The sequence below is a fragment of the Bombina bombina genome, chromosome 5 (genome assembly GCF_027579735.1).
Source record: "Bombina bombina isolate aBomBom1 chromosome 5, aBomBom1.pri, whole genome shotgun sequence".
Classification (NCBI taxonomy): Eukaryota; Metazoa; Chordata; class Amphibia; order Anura; family Bombinatoridae; genus Bombina; species Bombina bombina.
Genome location: NC_069503.1, coordinates 627123765 through 627146951, shown reverse-complemented (window position 1 = coordinate 627146951; position 23187 = coordinate 627123765). Strand labels below are relative to the sequence as shown.

Genomic DNA, 23187 nt, shown 5'->3' with positions numbered 1-23187 from the left:
ACAACAAGGCTAGACAAGGTCTACAATAGCATCTGTTAAAGCCAAACAGGGGAAGATATATAATAGTTAGCCTTGTAAGTATGCAATGTCCTCTTTTTAGTTATGACAATCATAAGAGACAATTTACAGAGCTAAATCATATGAAAGGGGTCAAAATAAATAATGAAAGTATTTTGCAAAGCTGCTTTATTATGCATAATAAAATCTTTCATATTAACATCTTAAGGTGTTGACTGACCCTTTATTTTTGGAGTGTGTTTGGATCACTGTCTTGTTGGAATATTACATTTATTTTCCGATTTAGTTTCTTCACTGACTGGGACATTGTATTCCATGATTTGTTGATATTGAGTACAATCCATTCTTCCCTCTATCTCTATAATATGTTCTGTGCCACTGGCAGCCACACAACCCCAAAGAATCCACCCTATGCTAAATAACGGGAAAGGTTTTCTTTTCTTCAAAAGCATCTCCTTATTGTCTTTAAATGTACCTTTGGTGATTGTAGCCAATGCTCATTTTGAACTTCTTCAGACCACAGCACTTGGTATCAAAAAGCATTTGGCTTATCTGTGTGCTGTGTTACATACTTCAGATTTTGAGTTTGTGATTAGATCACAGCTAGGGTTGCCACCTCAGCCATGTTTTACTGGACACTTATGAGTTACGCATGCTGCAGGGTAAGCATGGCGGAACATGCATTTTGCCTCTGAACAGCACATGAATAGTGCTGATGAACAGCACAATACATGTTCCTCCCTGCACACCCTACAACATGTGTAAGTCATAAGTGTCCAGGAAAGCATGGCCGAGGTGGCAACCCTAATCACAGCTGACGCTCCATCATGTTTGAGTAAGCAGCACTGCATACTGGACTACACCAGTGACAGCTAAATCTTCCTGCAGGATACATATTTGCAGTGAAATGAGGGTTTGTTTTGCTTTCCTGACCAGTCTACAAGCAGTTCTATGTTTCTTGATCTCCCAGATCTCGTCTTTATTTCAACAGTTCCTCTTAACATCCATTTCTTAATGACTTTTCAGACAGTGGAAACTGCAGGTGGGAATCATTTAGAAGTCATTTTATAACCACCCCGACTTTGTTAGAGTCAACTATCTTTATTTTCTGATCCTCTGTCAGCTACTTAGAAGAGACCATGATCGTTGAAGCACAACACTAAGAGTTTCTAAGAGTTAGAGAATTTATTAAGATATGGTCGAGTCGCCTTTAGACTTAGATCACGGCCTAACAAATCAACTCAGACAATTAAAGGGACACCAAACCCAATTTTTTTCTTTCATGAATCAGATAGAGCAACTTTCTGATTTACTCCTTTTATAAAATTGTCTTCGTTCTCTTGCTATCTTTATTTAAAAAAAGCAGGAATGTAAGTTTAGGAGCCTGCCCATTTTTGGTTCAGCACCTGGGTAGTGTTTGCTGATTGGTGGCTACATTTAACCACCAATTAGCAAGTGCTACCCAGGTTCTGAACCAAAAAGGGGCCTTTACTTTCCTGTTTTTTCAAATAAAGATAGTAAGAGAACAAATAAAAAACTATAATAGAAGTAAATTAGAAAGTTGTTTAAAATCGCATGCTCTATTTGAATTATGAAAGAAAAAAATGTGGGTTCTTTAAGGCTCTTAGATCTTACAAAGAACTCTCTAGTGGATCAATTGGTAGGGAGCTCAAATTTTCGCACAAGCCAGATTTACTTTTTTACTTCAATCTGTTAAATTCAGCAAATAAAATAGTAACGGTACATTACAAATTGTAAAATATATCAAGTTTGTTTGTTCACTGCAGAAGTTGTGTAAGCCTTTCAACACATATAAGGAATCTTTGATCACAACTAGGGAACCTTTGAAATCAAACTAGTATTATGCAAAACAATTAGATAATATTTACAGGAATTCAAAATACCTAATTTTTCTACATAACATTTCAATTTCTATGTCTTTTTTTTCTGGATTCCAGATACAGTTTCATAATTTTGCTATCTATTTAGACTTAATTCTGGAATGTTTATTTACATGCATACAGGAAATCTATATATTTTTTCAGCACCAATTTAGCTTAAATATTGTGACCTTTCTTTAACTGTATTTTTGTTTTTGGGTTAAGATATGATGCAAGTCCTGCGTGACATCCTCAGTGATTCACCTGGTAGTAAGCACTCTGGGGTGCAGTTATTTTGGGAAGAGAAGGATGGGTTGTTAAAACAGTTTTAACTACCATGCTAGGCAACCCCCCCCCCCAAAAAAAACCTTTTAGTTTAAAAAAAAAAAGGCACAGGGCTGTTGCCCCATCCCTCTCCTTCTCCCCAAACTAAGCTGATTATTCCCCCAAATTTCATAGAGAGGCAATCAGCTTGCCTTGCATTACCCTCAAGCTAAAGTAATGTGGTTGGCACTAAAGGGGTTAATCATTAAAAACAAATCAACATGTCAGAATGTTTGATTTGAAGCTTCGAAAAAAAAATGTGCATACACAGAAAATCATTTAGTGACAAAATTACTAGATTGCTTGTCTCAGGATTATTGATCGTGTACACAAAGCCTCCCAGACCTGGTTGACAATTTGGGTTGGGCAAGACACAGTGCCACTTTTGTATAGTTTTATGAATGGTTTGCACTTATCAGATCATTAAATTGTCACTTTGTATTAATGTGATCTCTCAGCTACTTCACAATATCTCAAACACATCTCAACTTATCCACTTTGATGGAGGATTTAATTATTTATGCTGCGTTCAAAAGAGCAGTTCAACAAGTGCAGTTTGTTTATTTCATTTATAAACATATTCAGAACCAATAACCTTAAACTAAAGGAGTAGCATGTGGCCATTTCATCCATATATAATGCTATACAGCATATTACTACCAAGAAGAACCATGTGGCAATCTATTTTGGCCATGTTCTTCATACACTAGACATTTTTTAACAACTATCACATTAATATAATTGAACTAGAATTGAATTAGATACACTTGAATTTAATTAATTGTAATTTTGAATGCCTAGGGCAGCACAAAACCTAAATACAACAAAGATAATCCTTATCTTAAAAGGTTTTCCAGACCAGCAATATTTTCCAAAATTACGTACAATATTTTAAGTTCTTCATTTCAGAATGCATCAGCTCCCCACAAATATTTCAATATAAATGGTCAGTAAGCAGCAATGACATGCATATGGATTAGGGACACTGTTATTTACTTTGATAACACATTTAAATGTATGTGATACAACCTTGCTTTCTATTATATTCTATTTACTGTTTCTGCCTGAGCTAAAGAGAAAGTGTGTTTTTCAAAGGCCAAAAAAAAAAAAAACAGCAAGATTTCTGGATCCAAATAAAGTCATCAAACATTGCAGTATTAAATAAAATATATACCACTTCTGTATCCATCTTAAAGGGACACTGACCCCAAATGTTTTCTTCTGTGATTCAGATAGAGCACAACATTTTAAGCAACTTTCTAATTTACTCCTATTATCAAATTTTCTTCATTCTCTTGGTATCTTTATTTGAAATGCAAGAATGTAAGTTTAGATGCCGGCCCATTTTTGGTAAACAACCTGGGTTGTTCTTGCTGATTGGTGGATAAATTCATCCACCAATAAAATAAGTGCTATCCAGAGGTCTGAACCAAAATAAAAGCTTAGATGCCTTCTTTTTCAAATAAAGATAGCAAGATAATGAAGACAAAATGGTAATAGGAGTAAATTAGAAAGTTTCGTAAAATTGCATGCTCTATCTGAATCACAAAAGAAAAAATGTGGATTCAATGTCCCTTTAAAGTGAAGGTAAACTTACATTTATGCCTATCCAGGATTTCATTTGTTTCACAAAATCAATATCACTGTCATTCATGATTCTTTCTAAATCTAATTCCAAACCGAGTTATCATCATTATCGTTCCATTTGCGATTGTACACAAATGCAACCCGTAATTTGTATTTTTTTTTTTGCTGCCGATCAAATTATTGTAGCAGCCAATTGAATTTCTGTCCGTTAGGCGGCCGTCAGTGCACGTCATCCGCATATTTGACCCTGTGCGCATGCGCTATTTTTGGCTTCCATGAGCGTTCACAATTCGCGCATGCGTATTCAAAATATTCAGGAATCCATCATAGAACTTGCCCGATCTCGCTTGCGCAGAACACTGTAAAATCGGCAATTGGCGCATGCGCTGTTTCACTGAGCCTCGTGAACCCGCTTTAGGAAGACGTAGAAAGCGGGTGGGACTGCTCTCTACGTCAAACACAAGAAAAGCCGGAACTGGTGTGTGGGAGGAGTTAGAGATCGCATAGGTAGGGAGATAACAATGTAAAAATAAGAAAATTGGGAAAAAAATGAAAAGAAAAAAAAGTTAGCGATTAGATTAGGGTAATATTAAAGAATGCATTCATGTATTTCATATGCTGAAACTTAACCTTCACTTTAATTATCAGTAAATTCACCATAAAGGCAGATCATGTTTAAAAAAAATGCTTATTATTACCATATCATATTCAAAATAAATATATGAAAATAAAATCAAAGCAATTTTTACCCACAACATCAATCAGCAAGACAGTTCCACTAATGATCTAAGTAAAGAAACAAGCCTGGGCTCCAGCCTTAGTAAGGAACAGTCTGCTTTAACTCTCTTAGCCAGCTGATAAAAAAGATCTGATGTGAAGCTTCACTGGGGCAAAGAATCAATAATTGCATTCAGCTTCAAGCAACTTGTCCCTTCAATATTCTCAGGGGAAACACACAAACATCTAAGTATATGTGTAAATCCCACTTACAGTTCTCCAAAGATATGATTAAAATGCATTTAATCAGACAATTTTCAGATTTTTTTTTTCTCTGCGGCCAAAACAAATAAAGCAAAATAACCACACATAAGGGATGATTAAATAATAGTATGAAAAATAACAAAAGCACTGAAATGATGCATGACCTACATGAAAACGGTTAATGGTTAGTATAAAGGGCATTTGTTTATGTACAGAAAAAGATGCAGCCTTGCATTACACTTAATATAGCGCAAGTATAAATATAGCAAAAAATAAAAAAGCCATCACAGCTATATTTTATCTAAGATATCAAAAATATATTTTTGCTTCTTATGAAGAAAAATAATTTTCTAGGATATAACTGCTGAATTCTTGATGAGTTATAAACTAGGGGACTGTATTAAAAGGGAAAGTGTATTCATTGTAGAAGCAAGTAATTATATAATACTGTTTTTTTGTTATTTGTAAGAAACATGTTTCTCATGTCATTCTTATATGGACGTGTCCCTCTCTACCAGTAGAGTTGTCCATATAAGCCAATGGGAATTAGCGCAAAATACTAACTTTTTCTATTTCCTTGTTATATTAAAAAAGCACTAAGCTATGTCTTATAATATACTAAAGTAGAAATAATTGCAATATGTATTATTCCTCTCTTTAAATTGAGTTTTACCTTTTATTTCTTTATTCCCTACATTTGTGGTTGTCCTTTACTTCCTGTCACAGCCTTACAAGGAGGAGGGGCCTCTGCAGGAAGCTTTGTCTTAGCCCAATGTCATAAAACTTCTAGGCTGGTTACTATTAAGTGAATAGATTAGATAACAGGGAGTCAGAATTGATCATGCCTAGATCAGTCAGGATGTAACCTAAGTTTCAAACATGTCAGCTCCCACATCACACTGGGGGGCAGGGCTACACTGAGAATGTCTAAATGTAGCCACCAATCAGCAAGCACTACCCAGGTGCTGAACCAAAAATGAGTCGGCTTGTAACCTTACATTTCAACTTTTAAAAATAAAGATAGCAAGAGAACTAATATTTTTTTTTTAATAGGAGTAAATGAGAACGTTGCTTAAAATTGCATGCTCTATCTGAATCATGCAAGAAAGAAAAAAAATGTGGGTTTTGTGTCCCTTTAAGTGTCCTTAAAACAAATAGTACAGTATCAGATGTGCACATTATGCTAATGCTTACTGTCTGATACAGAAAACTCCATCAACTCTATTGGTTTAGAGGAACACACTTCTTAAAGGGACATTAAACACTGTTACTCAGTAGTTCCTTTTTTACTGTCCCTAACTAGCCTCATCATAAAAGATACGATAACAGAGCAGGTATTAACTTAACGAAACTTAAAGGGACACTGTACCCAAAAATTTTCTTTCGTGATTCAGATTGAACATGGAATTTTAAGCAATTTTCTAATTTACTCCTATTATCACATTTTCTTCATTCTCTTGGTATCTTTATTTGAAATGCAAGAATGTAAGTTTAGATGCCGGCCCATTTTTGGTGAACAACCTGGGTTGTCCTTGCTGATTGGTGGATAAATTCATCCACCAATAAAAAAGTGCTCTCCAGAGTACTGAAACAAAAAAAAAGCTTAGATGCCTTCTTTTTCAAATAATGTTAGCAAGAGAACGAAGAAAAATTGATAATAGGAGTAAATTAGAAAGTTGCTTAAAATTGCATGCTTTTTCTGAATTACAAAAGAAAAAAATTGGGTTCAGTGTCCCTTTAAGTTACATTATGGTGACACCAATTATTTTATGTATACAGTATACTAGAACTTTACACTTACAGGTATTTCTTCAATATTTAAACACCTAATATATTTTTTAGCATCTGCATATTATTCTCGGGATAATCTTTGCTTTAGATACATCATTCTATCCAACTTTTTTTTTGGTCTCGTGTTTAATGTCCATTTAAAGCCTGACTAGAAAATGTTAGTTTAGTCAGGCAGGAACATGCATTTATATAATCTGCAATAATCAAATGTGATTCATGCAGTTGGCTTCTGTCCCAAGATCATTATGACTTCCTGGCATATATCTGTGTGTCTACATTTATGGCCCTATGCTAATACTTGTTTATGAATGTAAATCCAATATTTATTACATAAGACCATTAAAGATCTGACATTTTAAATGTGCAAAAGTATTCATTATATTAAATATCTAATTTAAAGAACAAAACTAACAACACAGGAACGGATTGATTTTTAACATCATATTTATCAAATCCTGTATCTCTCTAGTGTTTCGTGCAATACAGCTGACTGCTGCAGATAAATGACAAATTCTAGTTAGTGAACAAACATATCAAATAATATTGTCACATTTTTTTATTGGTTGTATATGTCTGCAAGAAAGTTCATTTGGAATAATTATGTATTGTATAAACGAATGAGGAAAAAGGAACGCTGAGTCTTGAAGTAGATGAAATAAGGTTTTATTTAGGAGCAGGCTTCATCAGACACAGGGTAAGCTCCTATCTTACGCGTTTCGCGCATGGGCACACATATTGTATAAACGCTGCACAGCCTCAAGGGATGGAGGTTAAGAGGTCTGTTTAATACATTGTTGCTTAATCTACAGTGCCATATTGTTAGAGCCAGAAGATATTCCAGCTGGTATCAATGTGCAGAGATGGCATTAACAGAATTAATGTTGTTCATACCAAAAATATGTGATATTTGTTAGCATTACTTTAGGGAAATGTTTCATTTTAGTTAGCTCACATTATTTTAGTTATGTAGATGCTGTATTCATTTGTATTATTGATTGCTCTAATCTATTTCTTCTGTTTCAGATTATTCATGACTATTTTATTGCAGATTTTTCTTTCGATTGATTGTATTGTCTGATGTCACTGAGAAAACATGTATGTAAAACTCATGTCATGTGGACTACCATGCAATTATGTGTTAAAGTCATTACATTTTTAAGTTCATTAACATAAATATTACAGTTTTAATATGATTCACCTGGATGCAAACAATTTATATTTTCAGAGTGTTGTGGCATTAAAAACTTAAAGACCAGTCAACACAGCAGATTTGCATAATCAATAAATGCAAGATAACAAGACAATGCAATAGCACTTAGTCTGAACTTCAAATGAGTAGTAGATTTTTTTCTGACATTTTTAAAAGTTATGTCTATTTCCACTCCCCCTGCACCATGTGACAGCCATCAGCCAATCACAAATGCATACACGTACCATGTGACAGCCATCAGCCAATCACAAATGCATACGAGTACCATGTGACAGCCATCAGCCAATCACAAATGCATATACGCTTATGTTAGACCTCTGTATTCTTGCATATGCTCAGTAGGAGCTAGTGACTCGAAAAGTTTAAATATAAAAAGACTGCACATTTTGTTAATGGAAGTAAAAATGGGAAAGTTGTTTAAAATTGCATGCTCTATCTGAATAATGAAAGTTTAATTTTGAATTGAGTGTCCCTTTAAAATTAAATAAAACGAGGATTGAGTCCTTGTGGAGGTGCGCACATATGTGAAGCGGAGCACAAAAAACAGAACCAGTCTCGGGGGAGGCAAGGTGAAAGGTTAAAGTCCCTTTAAAATTAAACTTTTATGGTTCAGATAGAGTGTAAAATCAGTATGTAATTCTCTATAATTTATTTTATTATGCATAGTTACAGTTTTAAATGTTTTTAAACTATGTATTCTATATTGTATACAGTTTACAATGCAGTGATTAAAGACATGAAATCATATTTATTTCTTTTATGATTAAGACAGAACATATCTTTTAAACAATATTCCCATTAAAACCAAGTTTGCTTCATTCTCTTGGTATCCTTTGTTGAAGGAACAACAATGCACTACTGGGAGATTACCACCAATCCGCAGTAAGCTCCCAGTAGTGTATTGCTGTGCCCTAGCATACCTAGGTATGCTTTTAAAATATTATTAATGGCTAATGTCATCTTACAAGGACAGTAATAATGTCATCCATACATAACTTATGAAAAAGCTAAGACAATTTGTAAATACTAAATTAGAATGAGAAAGAACTTCTACCCAAATGATGGGACAAAATATTATTTTATAGGGTATGTAATCTAACTTCTGCATACTTAATTTACATTTTCTTTGCAAAATGTTTAATCAAGGAAAATAAGTAGTATTGCAATATGCATTTATTTTTGTTCTAGTTAGCTTGCTTTTGGTATAAAATACCAGACAGGCTGCAGTGCATCTTTCATACCTAAAGAGATAGTAAAGTAAAAGATTACTTCTATGATTAAACTTGCTTCATTCTTATGTATCCTTTGTTGAAGGAGCCTTGATATCCTACTGTGAACTAGCTGAACACATAGGGTGAGCCATTGACAAGAGGCGTATATGTGCTGGCATCAATTGCCAGCTAGATCCAAGTCGTGCATTGCTGATTCTGAACCTACCTCAGTATACTTTTCAACAAAAGATATTTTGAATTTTTCTTCTTAATTGCATGCTTTACCTAAATCCTGAAAATTAATTTTAACTTTACTGTACTGATATATAATATGTATATATACACACAAAATAATTACCCTTAACATGGACATTTTAATGTAAAAATAAAATGCTACATTTTGTTAGACCTCTGTATTGGTAAACACATTACTTTCTGTTGCTATGGGCCTGATTACAAAAACCCGACGGCATGGAGAAATCACTTAAAATCTTCTGGGGGGCTTTGTTGAGGTTATATTACTATGTTTGTCTCTTTCCTTCACTTCTAGAACTCTGCATAGTCAGATACACAATTTTTTAATCTATAATTTGCTATTCTAAAATGTTTTGAGAATCCTTGCAAAAATGATGAGACTGCTTAGATCATCTTGCCTCTTAAGGTCATCAGACCCTATGTGTTAACCCCTGCAAAGTTGTTCAATACATAGTCAGATGTGAGGATACAGATAGTGAGCCAATCAGCAACAGGCATACATAGGTATACTCTGGTCATATTCTCATCTAGAGCAGAAAAGGGCAGTGAGCACAGGAAAGCACAACGTTTGTGAATGAGTTAAAACATAGAAGAAAGGGAATTTGTTTAAAATAAAAAATGCATTTTCTTTTGTTTCACAAGATTATCCTTTTAAAGCATTTCATACAGACAACGCTTGCATTTACATATTTTTATAAATAAGCTTTCTATCATAAATTGTACTGCAGCGTTTGTGTGTAGTATCAGAACATTTAGAAGTATCAACAGATTTAAAGAACATTAAGCTTCTCATGAGTCATTTGTTTAGTCTCCATCGAAAACCAAATCAAATCATAAGTTAGTGCCTGAGACTTTAGTTACACAACATGCAGTCTAAAACACTCACGAGGATGTTATCAAATGACATAAATCCCAAGATAGTTTAATACAAGTACTTTATTAGACGAACAAATGAAATAAACAAGTACAAACAGAATACAAAAATATATTGGGTTTAAATCGGGGTTTTACAGCAGTAAATGTATTTTGATCGACTTGCTTTTTAGTAAATCATTGCTTCCCACAGGCAGATCAAAAGTTAAGAAATTCTATTTTGCTACAATGTATTTATTTATGTTCTACCTTGATTCAAGCTAAAATAACTAATATATTTGTAATGTAATAAACCTAAATGTTTATTAAAATAGAGCAACATATTTTTTTTTCCATCAGAAGCTGTTTATTTTGTTTTTAAAATGGTAAAAAGTCCATTCTTGTGTCCATTCCAACGCGGATGGCAATCCAATATTTATCATCTCTGCTGAACTTAAACTGAAGCTAAAAATAACCCAGTAATAAAGGGATGTGAACGACTTTCCAATGTACTTCTATTATAAAATTTTGCTTCATTCTCTAAGTATCGCTTGTTGAAGGAGCAGCAGTGCACTACTGGGAGCTAGCTAAACACATTGGGTGAGCCAGTGACATGAGGCATATTTGTGCAGCCATCAATCAGCAGTAAACTACTAGTAGTATATTACTGCTCCTGAGCCTACCTGCGTATGTTTTTGAACAAAGGAAATCAGATCAGCCTCTTCTGATCTTGTGTTGCTATTACTCTGAAGGAAAAGAGAACTTGAGGCCCTATAGTTATTGTATATGTTCTGGCATCTTACAGGAGTAAAGTTAACTGAGATTTAAAGGGTCACTGTAAAATTGAGCTATGGAGATGATTTACTTGCACTATATCACATGACAGAATGAATTTATCTGTTGGCTGTGACAAATACCCAATTAAAGTGGTTACATGATACTGTTAATCTTTATTAGATCAACCATTTACCATAGCAGAACATCAAGGGGTGAAACACATGGTAAAAGATATATAATTTTCACTAACCAAGCATTTTATTCTTACACTATAATGTCCCATAAAAAGTATAAAAATGAAAACATGAAAGACAAGATTGATGTAGGATATGTATGAACCTTCTGATTGGCTCACCAGCTTAGGCCTTTTATGGAACTTAAATGCATTGTGCCTGAATGTGCAGCCTTGCAGTGGTTAAAAACATTGTGTAATATGGTTATTTAAAAAAAAAAATTGCTCTACTGAAATAAAGTATTTTATTATTACATTTAATGTTCTGTTACAGTGGCAGATTGTGTTGAGATACCATTAAACAATACAGACAACTGCATCTGGACACTCAATTTTGCAGAATTCTGGGTTCCGCTTCTATGCAACTCAGTATAACCAATCAAACACTTTATTGGTCAATGTACTATAAAGGCTCTTCCAAAACAAACTGAGATCTACAGACTGATAAAAGTGCCAAACTGGTGGCATCACTGGTCATGATAGCACCTTATGAAAGGGACACTCAAGTCAAAATTAAACTTTCATGATTCAGATAGAGCATGCAATTTTAAACAACTTTCCAATTTACTTCCATTAACAAATTGTGCAAAATCTTTTTATATTTAAACTTTTTTAGACACCAGCTCCTACTGAGCATGTGCAAGAATTCACAGAATATACATATATGCATTTGTGGTTGGCTGATGGCTGTCACATGATAAGAAAAGGAATGGAGATAGACATAACTTTAAAATTTGTCAGAAAAAAATTTACTACTCATTTGAAGATCACACTAAGTGCTATTGCATTGTCTTTTTATCATGCAGTTGTTGATTATGCAAACCAGTGGTGTAAATATGGCCCTGGACAGGGTTACAGAAAATAACAGGGGCTTGTAATCCTTCTGTCACATTCTGCATTCCTTATCCTGTCTTTATTTATTGTATCCCCTGTATAGTTCTGCAGAATTTGTTGACGTATTACAAATAATGATTATAATATTAATACAGGTATAACAATCTCCCTAATGTGTTTATTTATCAATTATGAGAGGCACTCCCTATTTACACACATTTTAGTGTTTATTTAGGTAAAGAGCATATTGATAAAAGTTCACTTCCACTTTGTCATTCTTAAAGGGATATGAAACCCAAAAAAATTATTTTGAGATTCAGACAGATCATATAATTTTACATTTGCTTCATTCCTATGCTATTCTTTGTTAAATAGATACCTAGGTGTGTGTCTGGAGAACTACATGGCAGGAAATTGTGCTGCCATCTATAGAGCGTTTGCATATGGATAACATTCTTGCAAAGCTGTTGCTATATATTGCTCCAGATGCACATGCTGCTAAACTTACGTACCTGTTTTTAAACAAAAGATAACAAGAGAATGAAGAAAATGTCATAATAGAATTAAATTAGAAAGTTGTTTAAAATTACATACTCTATCTGAACCATGAAAGAAAATTTTGGGGTTTCATGTCCCTTTAATTTTAAAATATGCTACAAGCTTGTATTTGATCAGATTGCTATATATTTCCACACTCAGCATGCACAGGCTACTCCAGTGACAAATTGCCTTCTAAATAAAGGAATTGTTTTTGAAAAGACAATTAGACACAACAGCTTCAGTTCACAGGGATGGCGATAGGAAGGCGCAAGCTGATCATGTGATCAAGCTAAAGTCTGAAGAGTATGGCTCATTTTTTTCTTGGTAACAAGGCAAGAATAATACTAACATTTAAAATGCTCTTTAATAATATGTTATGGCAAACTGTGGTGATTTATGTCTAATATACAGTATGACCGTACTTGCATAGATTAGCTGACCTACATGAGCAATTTTATGCTACTAGCATTGTGCTTTTAAACTAAAGAGAACGGTAATTGAAGGGGAACAGACTAAATAATGTGAAATGCCTGCAAGAATTCATTGTTTTAGGGAAGAATGTTTTAGTGTGTTTACTATCTGAAGATTCCACTTACAATTTATCAGAAGCGAGACATCTTTCAAAAAATAATATTTAATTATAGTGCACCTATTAAACACATTAAGCATAATGCAAGAACATTTTCTTAATATTCATGCTCTTTAATAACTTAATTATATTTCTAATGTAACAGTTCTAAGTAGTGGTTCAAATTAAATAATTAAATAATTCATTGTATAATAATTTGGTTTAGTTGATTAAATAAATAGTACTAATGCGCAACTCATATATTTTTTTGCTCTATTGAAAAGAGTATATATTAAAATTGTTGCAAGCATCTGTTTTGACAGTTTTAATAAAAATTAAAAAAAAATGTTCAATGTATCTTTTTTTCAGTTCACAATATACTGTATATTTTATTGCTACTCTTTTATATGCATCAGAACATTTTAATTCAAAATGACATTAAAACAATTTTATCATGCATACAAAAGAAAAGTATTTAAACATGCTAAAAATATATTTTCAAGAAAAAAGGTTAAAGCTGTTTAATTTGGTTTTAATACTAACAGGAATTACATGTCTGTGTACTAGCGAACCCTAGGGACTCACTGCTCACTGGCTGATAATACTAACACTGATCTTTTGGTGAATAAGGACATGCCTCACAATTTTACAAGAACATGAAAGTCAAAATTAACTTTCAAGACTAAGATAGATTATGTAATTTTAAGACACTTAAATTCAGTTCTGTTATCAAATTTACTTTGTTTCTCAGGTATCCATTGTTGAAAAGAATATGTACATATCATCAGCAGCCGGAACATACTGGGAGCCAGTTGCTGATTGGGAACTGCACACATATGTCTTTTGTCATTGGCTTACAAGGTGTGTTCAGCTAGTTCCCAGTAGTGCATTGTTGCTGTAGAGCTGAGGTTAAAAAGATGGTAAATAAGAGCGCTTAAAAAACGTTAGGATTTACCATCACTAAAAATAAAGTGAGGGCGCTAACCTCACCTTGATTGTGCCGCTGCAGCTTTCTAAACTCATCGACTACAGCCGCCTATGGCACAGCACTCTCCTTCAATGAGATGAGGTTTGCACCTCTAAACCAATAGCCTTGTGTGTCAGCTGACACTGTTCTGAATGCTAGCATGGCTATTGGTTTAGAGGTGCAAACGTCACCTCATTGGTAGAAGAGCACTGTGCCATGGGTGGCTGGAGCCGTTCAGTTTACCATCAGATTTACCATTACTTTAACAATGTCTTCAATCCCTTTGCAGGGGTTAAAAACACACAGTTATATGCAAACAATACTGCAACAATAAAATCTTCTAACATGTTATAAACATTTTCTTTTTTGCACTTTTTTGTCCCTTTAAAAAAATAAATGTTACGCAAAACTATTTTCCATTCAATGTAACAAAAACCAAATGGCTTCAATGTCTCTTTATTTACAATGTGTATTCATTCATAGCTGTTACAAGAGGTCCTAAATACAACACTTTTCTTCACAGCAGACTTGGACACCATAAGCCATCAGGTTACAATGTAGTCTTCCACTGTTTTAACAGCACTATATAAAACCATCCCTGGTGCCTAAATAAATGTATGCCTGGCTTGTAAGTTTATCACCAATGTACCAGCCCCTGTGTACACCAATGTACCAGCCCCATTATCCATTCAAAACTGTATTTACCGACATGTACCATTTTTTTCTTTTTATTAAAAACATTTTAAAGATGTCCTCACTGCAGTGAAAAAAAATCAAGTATTGTCTCTCATTGGATAGAGATGGATACATATGATTTAGAGCAGGGGTTGAAAATGTTGTATGAGACCTACAAATCACCCATAAGACTGAAGAGCCAGCCGTAAATTGAAGGGACATGAAACTTTTTTTTATTTTACATGATTCAGATAGAGCATGCAATTTTAAACAACTTTTCAATGTACTTCTGTTACCAAATTTGCTTCATTCTCTTTGCATTCTTTGTTGAGCAAACAATATTGCACTACTGTGAGCTAGCTGAAAACATGAGGTCACTCAATGTCAAGAGGCATAAATGTGGAGCAACCAATCAGCAGCTAGCTTCCAGTAATGAACCTACCTAAGTATGTTTTTCAACAAAGGATACCAAGTGAACAAAGCAAATTAGATACAAGAAGTAAATTGAAAACTTTTTTCAAATTACATACAAATGTTACAAATTCTGGGTTTCATATCCCTTTAAGAGCAGAGGATGATTTTTTGTTTTGTATTATTATTTTATTTTTCTTTATTACATTTTCCAATAAACATCCAATAAGTATTAAACAGACAAAATATAAATCATCCTTAAAAAGACTAAGTAAGTGATGGTAGAGCAGGGGATGATTTTATATAGAAATATATGTAGCAGAAAAAAAACCAACAAAAAAACATCAGGAGCCAGAACAAGTCAAGAGTCAAGGCTTCAGGGACTTGTCAAGCCCAGATTTAGATAAAAACATTGCTCTAGTTTAATATAATATTAATTATAATGCTACGTGCCAAAATATTAGATACATTTATAAAATAAGCTACAAGTACTTGCAACCAAAAAGGCATAAAATATAAAAAAAAAAACAAAAAAAAACATATTGATACTTAATATATTATTTGCATAGAACTATAAACACATTTTTTTTTTTTTTTGGCTTTTTCATTTACATCTTTTAAGCCAATGGTAATTGTTTTGCAAATGTAAACATATAGCACTGATCAAATGCTGTTACCCTGTGTAATTAACCACAAACTATAAGAAAATGTTGTGTTCAATCCACACACTGAAAAAATACACTGACAAATTAAATAATTGGTCTCTATTTCTATTCTATTCTGCAAAATGTAAATAGATTTACACATTTTCAATGTTTTTCAGTTAAAGAGATGAGGCATACAATAAATACTGTGTTTAGTCAGAAAGTGCTGTAAAATATGTAATTTGTTAATATACTGTATAAAGGATTTATGCTTCTTTAGCAAGTTTTCAGGCGTTACAATCTCCCACTCCCTGGTGCAATCACCCAATCGATGCAAACCAGGGGTTCATAATATTGAGAAGTCAAAAAATTTTAGGGGCTCTAGAAGCAATTATATATATATATATATATATATATATATATATATATATATATATATATATATAAACCATAATCCCCTGGCTATTAGCCTTTTTTAAGCATTGGAAAAAGCAACATGTACACACATTTACTCATACTCAAATTCTATAATTAAAGCTCTCTTATGGGTCACATTGTGTTATTGTAACCAGCATAAACTCAGCCAAAACAGGAAACACCTGTCTTGTAATACTTTTATTTTCAGTTGTTTAAAACCCTGGTTTAGAAACAAACACTTAAATTGACACTAAAGTCAAAATTAAACTTTCTTGATTCAGATAGAGCATGCAACAACTTATCAATTTGCTTCCATTGTATAAAAGTGCACAATCTTTTTATATGCACACTTTTTGCAACACCAGCTCCTACTGAGCATGTGTAGGATTTACAGAATATATGTATATGCATTTTGTGATTGGCTAATGGCTGTCACATAATGCAGTGGGATGGACAATTTAACTAAGTTTTTCAATTTGTCAGAAAAAAAATCTACAAGTCATTTAAAATTCAAGGTAAGTGCTTTTGCTTTGTGTTTTATTATTCTTTTGCTGATTATGCTATTCTACTGTGTTTAGTGGTCTTTTAAAAAGACACAAAAGTCAAAATTTAAGTTTCATGATTCAGATAGAGCATGCAGCTTTAAACACGTTTTCAACATACTTCCATTATCAAAATGTGCACATTATTTTATATGCACAACTTCTGAGGCTACAGCTTCTACTGAGCATGTGCAAAATATGTATGTATATGTATTTTGTAATTGGCTGATAGCTGTCACATGATGCAGGAGGAGGGAGAATTGGATTAACTATGAAAGTTGCCAGAAAATATTCTAGTGCTAATTTCAAATTCAAAGTAAGTGCTAATACATTGTATTATTATTGTGTACTTGTCAATTATGAAAGTATACTATATATAGTGGTCCTTAATGACTTTAGCTGCCTTTCTGATGTGTTTTCACACTCACAAACACTGTCAAAATGCTCCAAATACCATAGAGAGTAAAATACAACTGCTTCTTAAAGGGACATTAAAGTGCAAATAGAAAATGATCTAATCTGTGAGACCATTTTATTATTGCTCAATTGCTTACATAAAACTATGTTTTAATCTCCACAAAGTGGTTAAACGCATAGTTAATAACAGCTCCAAAACGCAATGCAATACTGTGAGCTGGCTTAACACCTCTGCTTAAATTACCATTAAATATAGTAGAATTGCATAATTAACAAGTGCATAATTAAAAGACAATGCAATAACACTTTCTATGAACTTCAAATAAGCAGTAAATTTATTTTCTGACAATTGTTCCACCCATTTGCAGGCCCCCTGTATCATGTGATAGCCATTAGCCAATCACAGACTAGTATATGTATACACTGTGAACTTCTGCACATGCTCAGTAGGAAATTGTGCCTCAGAAAAGTGTGCATATAAAAAGACTGTGGAAAATGTGATAATAGAAGTAAATTGGAAAGTCTATTAAAACTGCATGCACAATCTGAATCATGAAAAATTAATTTTTACTTTTGTGTCCATTTAATCAATGACAATAAGCTTATATGTGCAGCCACCAATAACCAGCTAGCTCCCAGTACTGCACTGCTACTCTGGAGATAATAGTAAAGATGTGTTTAACCCATTTGCAGTGGTAAAACACATAGTTATATGCAAGCAACAGTACAATAATAACATACTCTAAAATGTTAAAGAATATTCTTCTTGCAATTTTTTGTCACTTTAAATTAATATCACCAATTTGTTTGGGCCACATGAGCAAACGGCTCTGCAGAATTGGCTCCAGTGATATCAATGACACTTTCAAATAAGTACTCAACTAATTAAATGTGCATTCACACAGCTTTCTCCATTTGTAGTGCAGGGGGGATGAAAAGTAATTCAATACATTTTTTATAACAAGAAGAGGAAAAATCATTTCTAAATAAAATATGAAAGAGAATCAGCCTATTTTCTATACATACTTTTAATAAAGATACCAAGATAATGAAGACAATTTGATAATAGGAGTAAATTAGAAAGTTGCTTAAAATGTTATGCTCTATCTGAATCACACAAGAAAAAAAATTGGGTTCAGTGTCCCTTTAAATAGCACTGACACATTTAAATATAAATAATGTATTGCTTTAGTTAGTTCATTTTAGAGAAGTCTTTTTCAGCATTATGTAACAAAACACTGGAAATATGGTAACAATTGCTAATTAACAGTGCTGTACATTTCTACTAGATCAGGACCTGTAACAAATAAAGCTTTTTCCTAGATTGAAAATTAAGTGGATCATAACTTTTTCCCTGGCTGAAAAAATGGTGTAACCCTGCTAATTAATATACATGTTTAGCAGTAGGTTGTGATGACCTACATATCTTGTTAAAGCAATGTTAAAACTGCAGCACACTAACCTATTAACCTTTTCCTTTATTAAACTAATTACATCACACACAAAACCAGAAAGCATCTATCATTATTAAATTTCCTAAGGTTATGAAGAAACCTACATTGGAATAAACAGATCAAATAAACAAATATCAATGTTCCTTATATCTGGTGGTGTGGTTTAAAAGGCTGAGAAAACATCTAAGAATCAGTTATTAAACAATTAATCATTTACTGAATAAATAGCAGCATAAAAATAAGTATTAATAACAAGTAAGTGTATTTTTGTATTTATTTACAGCTTATTATATGTTAAAATAATGTTTTTTTTACCCTTACAGATGTGTATTTCCAAACTGATTTCAAGGGCTAAATGAGCTAAACAATATACAATTATAGGTTATATACAATAAAACACGAAATACTCATTTTATTTGACATATAAGTAAGACCTATTACAATCAGAGTAACTAATACCAAACTGTATAAGAAATAACACTAAAGAGGAATATAATGTCTAAATCAAAAAATGAGTAACACTGAGAATAATAAATTAGCAAAATTCAACAAAATATTCTTTATAGAATGAATATTGTTATGTTGTTGCTTAAAATGGGCTTGATTTTGTGCCCATGAGAAGCAGAAAAATAAAATACACCATTATAAGTGATTAGCATATGTAGCAGTTATTATGCTATTGTTGAGTATTCCTCATGGGATCCAATAAATGAACCCAACATGAATAAATAGGGTTGATAAAAAAAAATTCCCACCAAACAAAATATTCATGAGTCTCATTCCATATGAAAAGGGATTTTAACCAAATGACATAAAAGGGAAAAATAACAAGAATGATACTTTATTAGTAAATCACATGCTTTATATAAGATATGGGTAGTGAAGTCTTGTGATGGGCACAAGGACCCACAGATGTGATCACAGGCAGAAAGAAATTGGACTTTGTGCATGAGAGGAGCAGCTGGTCCGGTTTATTTATTTATTTGATCTGCCCAGAATAATCATTGTTCTGTGTCAATTCCAGTCCTAAGGGTCAGGTCACGTGGCACAATCTGTGCTCATTTGGCTATTTCTTAGTGCATGAGTTATGTAGAGAGTGACACATAAAAAAAACAGAAAACACCCCAGGAAAACACAAAAAAAGGGGTGCGGTATACTTATTAATGACTAGTGCCATCCACCTGCCAGTGACCAGGCACTGATGGATCATCTCCCTACACACTGTAACAGCACACAAGGACTGCACATCCTTTTGTTCAATGGGCATCACTGAGACAGGAAAATCCTAAAACAATAGTGCAGTATTATAGGGTAGCCCAGAGGTCTTTGTTTAAAGGATGAAAAGGCTTATCAAACATATGCTCATGTAGGTATTTACATGCTTTCAGTAAGTATTGGGAAAAAGTGAGCAATATCATATACTGGACTAACAGTACAAACATATACATATATATAAATAAACACAAATATAAACTACTATTAAGTGTGTGTGTTAATATATATATATATATATATATATATATATATATATATATATATATATATATATATATATATAAATATATTAAAAACACATAGTTATATACATATATTTTATATGTATATAATAACTATATGTTCTTTTATATATATATATATATACATACATACTCATATTTAAGAAAATATATTCATACATCCACATATAATACAATGTTAGACACAGACTTAAAGCTATGGATCTGTGCAAACACCACTACAAATGCTGTCCTGGTGTACAGTGCACATTGTTACCCCAATTATAAGGGAAGAATGCTGATCGCCCTCACCTGAGCAGTTGATGCCTTTCCCCTTCTGGCACTCACTGGGGAGCTGGTTGGACGCCTGCACACCCGAGAGGGCTAAAAAGAAGAGCACCGAGGAAGTGGAGCAGAGAGCTAAGGGTCCGATCAGCCTGGGGGCAGAGGCAGGGTGCAATCCTCCAACCATGGTGCTAAGCTGAAGGATGCTGCTGCTGGTGTGAGAGGCTGGGGTGATAACTGGCTATAGCAGGCCAGGAGCATCAATAACAGCCAATACTGACTCCTGGATCCTCAGCACTGAGCAATTAATGTGCATCCCCTGCAACCAGCAGGGATCCTGTGACTCCTCTGTGCCCCCTGTATCTCTGTACCTGCTGCTCTGTGCCTTGTCCTATCTCTTTTCTCCCAATTCTTCACAGAATATCACACAGCCTTTTTCTTTAATATCACACAGTCAAGCCTGCAACCCACTATGTAAGGTAATTATCCAGTATCAAATAATAAAAGGAACGCAGCCTTGCTAGATGCACAGCCACCCCTTTGTACACACCCTCCCCCCACGCCTTTACTTGCTGCCTATGAATAATGGGTAGTCACCCATCCTCAGTCTTCAGCATACCAGCAAATAAAGGCTGTCAGGCTGGTTACAATAAGAGAAACACTCCCTGTGTTGTGTTATTGCCCCTCCCTTAGCCCCCGTTCTCTTCTGATTGCCCCTTTGCAGCCTTATAGTCAGGTTTTGTTTCACTAGCCACGAGAGAAGAGCAAAGCGAGTGGCTTCTGGCAACAACAAAGGGAGTGAGTGGAGGAGGGAGAAGGATACCAGGAGGAGGAGGAGGAGAATAATGAACAGCAGGGGGAGAAGTACAAGACAGATCACGTGACACTAGCCCCCTGCCTTTCTATAACCTCTCCCCTACATAACAAAAAGTAAGCCCCTGCCAATCAATCAATGCTCAGCATCTGCAAGGGGAGATGAACAGGCAATTTCTGGAGCTACTTGTAAATGTAACGTGTTTGGGCATAAATAGCAGGAGATATGGGTTTTTCTTATCATAGGGATTTTTAAACATATTTAACAGCCTGAGAAATACATTGACGTTTCACTGATGTATCTCCTGATACTCTTACTGATGTATTTGATCATTTTGTGCTATTTGAATTTGATCTTATTTTCAGAAACTAGTCAGTGTTACATATACAGTCTATGTCACTAGTACCCTCAGCTCATCTATCTACTACAGTTAGTTCTCCTAAAGTTGCAAAACAGAGCCAGAATGATCAAATATTTTTGGAAATATAATAATTCAGTCAAGTCATTCTATTTACAATTACAAGATTAATGGTTACGTCAGAACTAAGCATAAGTAGTTCACCTGTCCAAAACATTAGCATTTTGGATCTTAATCCTTTTTTATTTTAATTGATATAAATACTGAAAATCTTTAATTCAAATATATATTTTTCCTGTTAGTTGATAGCGTGATACTCTTTATGCACAGAATGTATAGGTTGTAATCTTTAACATTAAAGGGACAGTGACACTGTACTGTAGAATGTTCTTCACTTTCATTTTTTCCCAATGATCCATTTTACCTGCCAGAGTGTATTCAATTGTTTACAAATAGTTCCTTTAACTTTGTTTTGTAATTGAAACAGCAGCCTTTGACCATTACATCCCCACATATACGGAATATTTCGGTAAACATGTAAACAAGAAGGTGTTGAATTAATGATGCTCCCAGTGTGAGGTGGAACAAAGAGGTACTAAAATGTTTGTTTTCAATTGTTATCTCACTCAGAGATAAGATAAGGTAGCCTTTACATTTATTTATAGTGATACAATAATTCAATCTCTTCTCCCTGCAAGCTCAGCCTGCTTAATATGTGTGATTTAAAGAGCAACATAGCTATATCATATACAATGATAAAACTAAAGGATCAATTTCCCATACATTTTATATACTTCAGCTGTTATAACAAGTCATTTGCAACTCATTAAGCAGAAATCATTTTGCATTTTACTGTTCTTTTAAAGGGACATAAAAGTGTAAAAAGAAAATGGTACTGTTGCTTGCATCATTTAAATGTGTTTTAGCCCTGCAGATGAGTTAAACACATTGTCAGCTGAAGAGCAGCATTGAACTACTGGATGCTAGCTGAACGCAAATGTGTATTGTTGCTTCCTAGTTACCCTTTCAAACAATGAGCACCAAGAGCACAAATTATTTTCAATAACAGAAGTAAATGGATAAGTCTACTGAATTGAATGCTCTTACTGAATGATAAAAGTTATATTTCAACTTTCTTGTCCCTATTAGACTATATTAATCTTTGCTGATTGAAAAAAATGAAATCAGATTATATATTTTTGTGTTTTAATTGTCTATCCAGTACAGTAGAACCACAGTTATTGTAGCTATTAAAACCGCTCAGGCTACAAATGCATCTTAAAGTGAATGTAAATTTTGATGAACCAGTGCCCGGTTTTTAATAATTCTATTAAAAACAGGGGCACTTTCATTCATCAAACTTTACATTTCACTGGTTTTGTTAAAATACTTACCTTTTATTTGTGAAATCCGCTCCAGCGCTTCCCCCACTCGTCGCAAGCCTCTTCCTATGTCATAAATGACGATCCTTGCCTTGGAGGATGCCGTAATCGTCATTGCTGACGTATAAAGAGGCTCGCGACGGTCTGGAGAAGCGCTGGAGCGGCTTTTAAGATTAAAAGGTAAGTATTTTAACAAAACAAGTGAAATGTAAAGTTTGATGAATGAAAGTGCCCCTGTTTTTTATAGGATTTTTAAAAACTGGAC

At 33.8% G+C, this 23187-nt stretch overlaps 1 protein-coding gene across 1 annotated transcript in view; it reads right to left on the bottom strand.

The window, feature by feature from the left end:
* TMEFF1 (transmembrane protein with EGF like and two follistatin like domains 1) overlaps positions 1 to 21120 on the bottom strand; it is a 361275-nt gene extending 340155 nt beyond the window's left edge. The window contains exon 1 of the mRNA XM_053714586.1: positions 20396 to 21120. Within this exon, the coding sequence (XP_053570561.1) occupies positions 20396 to 20555 (160 nt within the window). The 5' untranslated portion in view covers positions 20556 to 21120. The remainder of the gene's footprint in view (positions 1 to 20395) is intronic.
* Positions 21121 to 23187: the final 2067 nt, after the last annotated feature.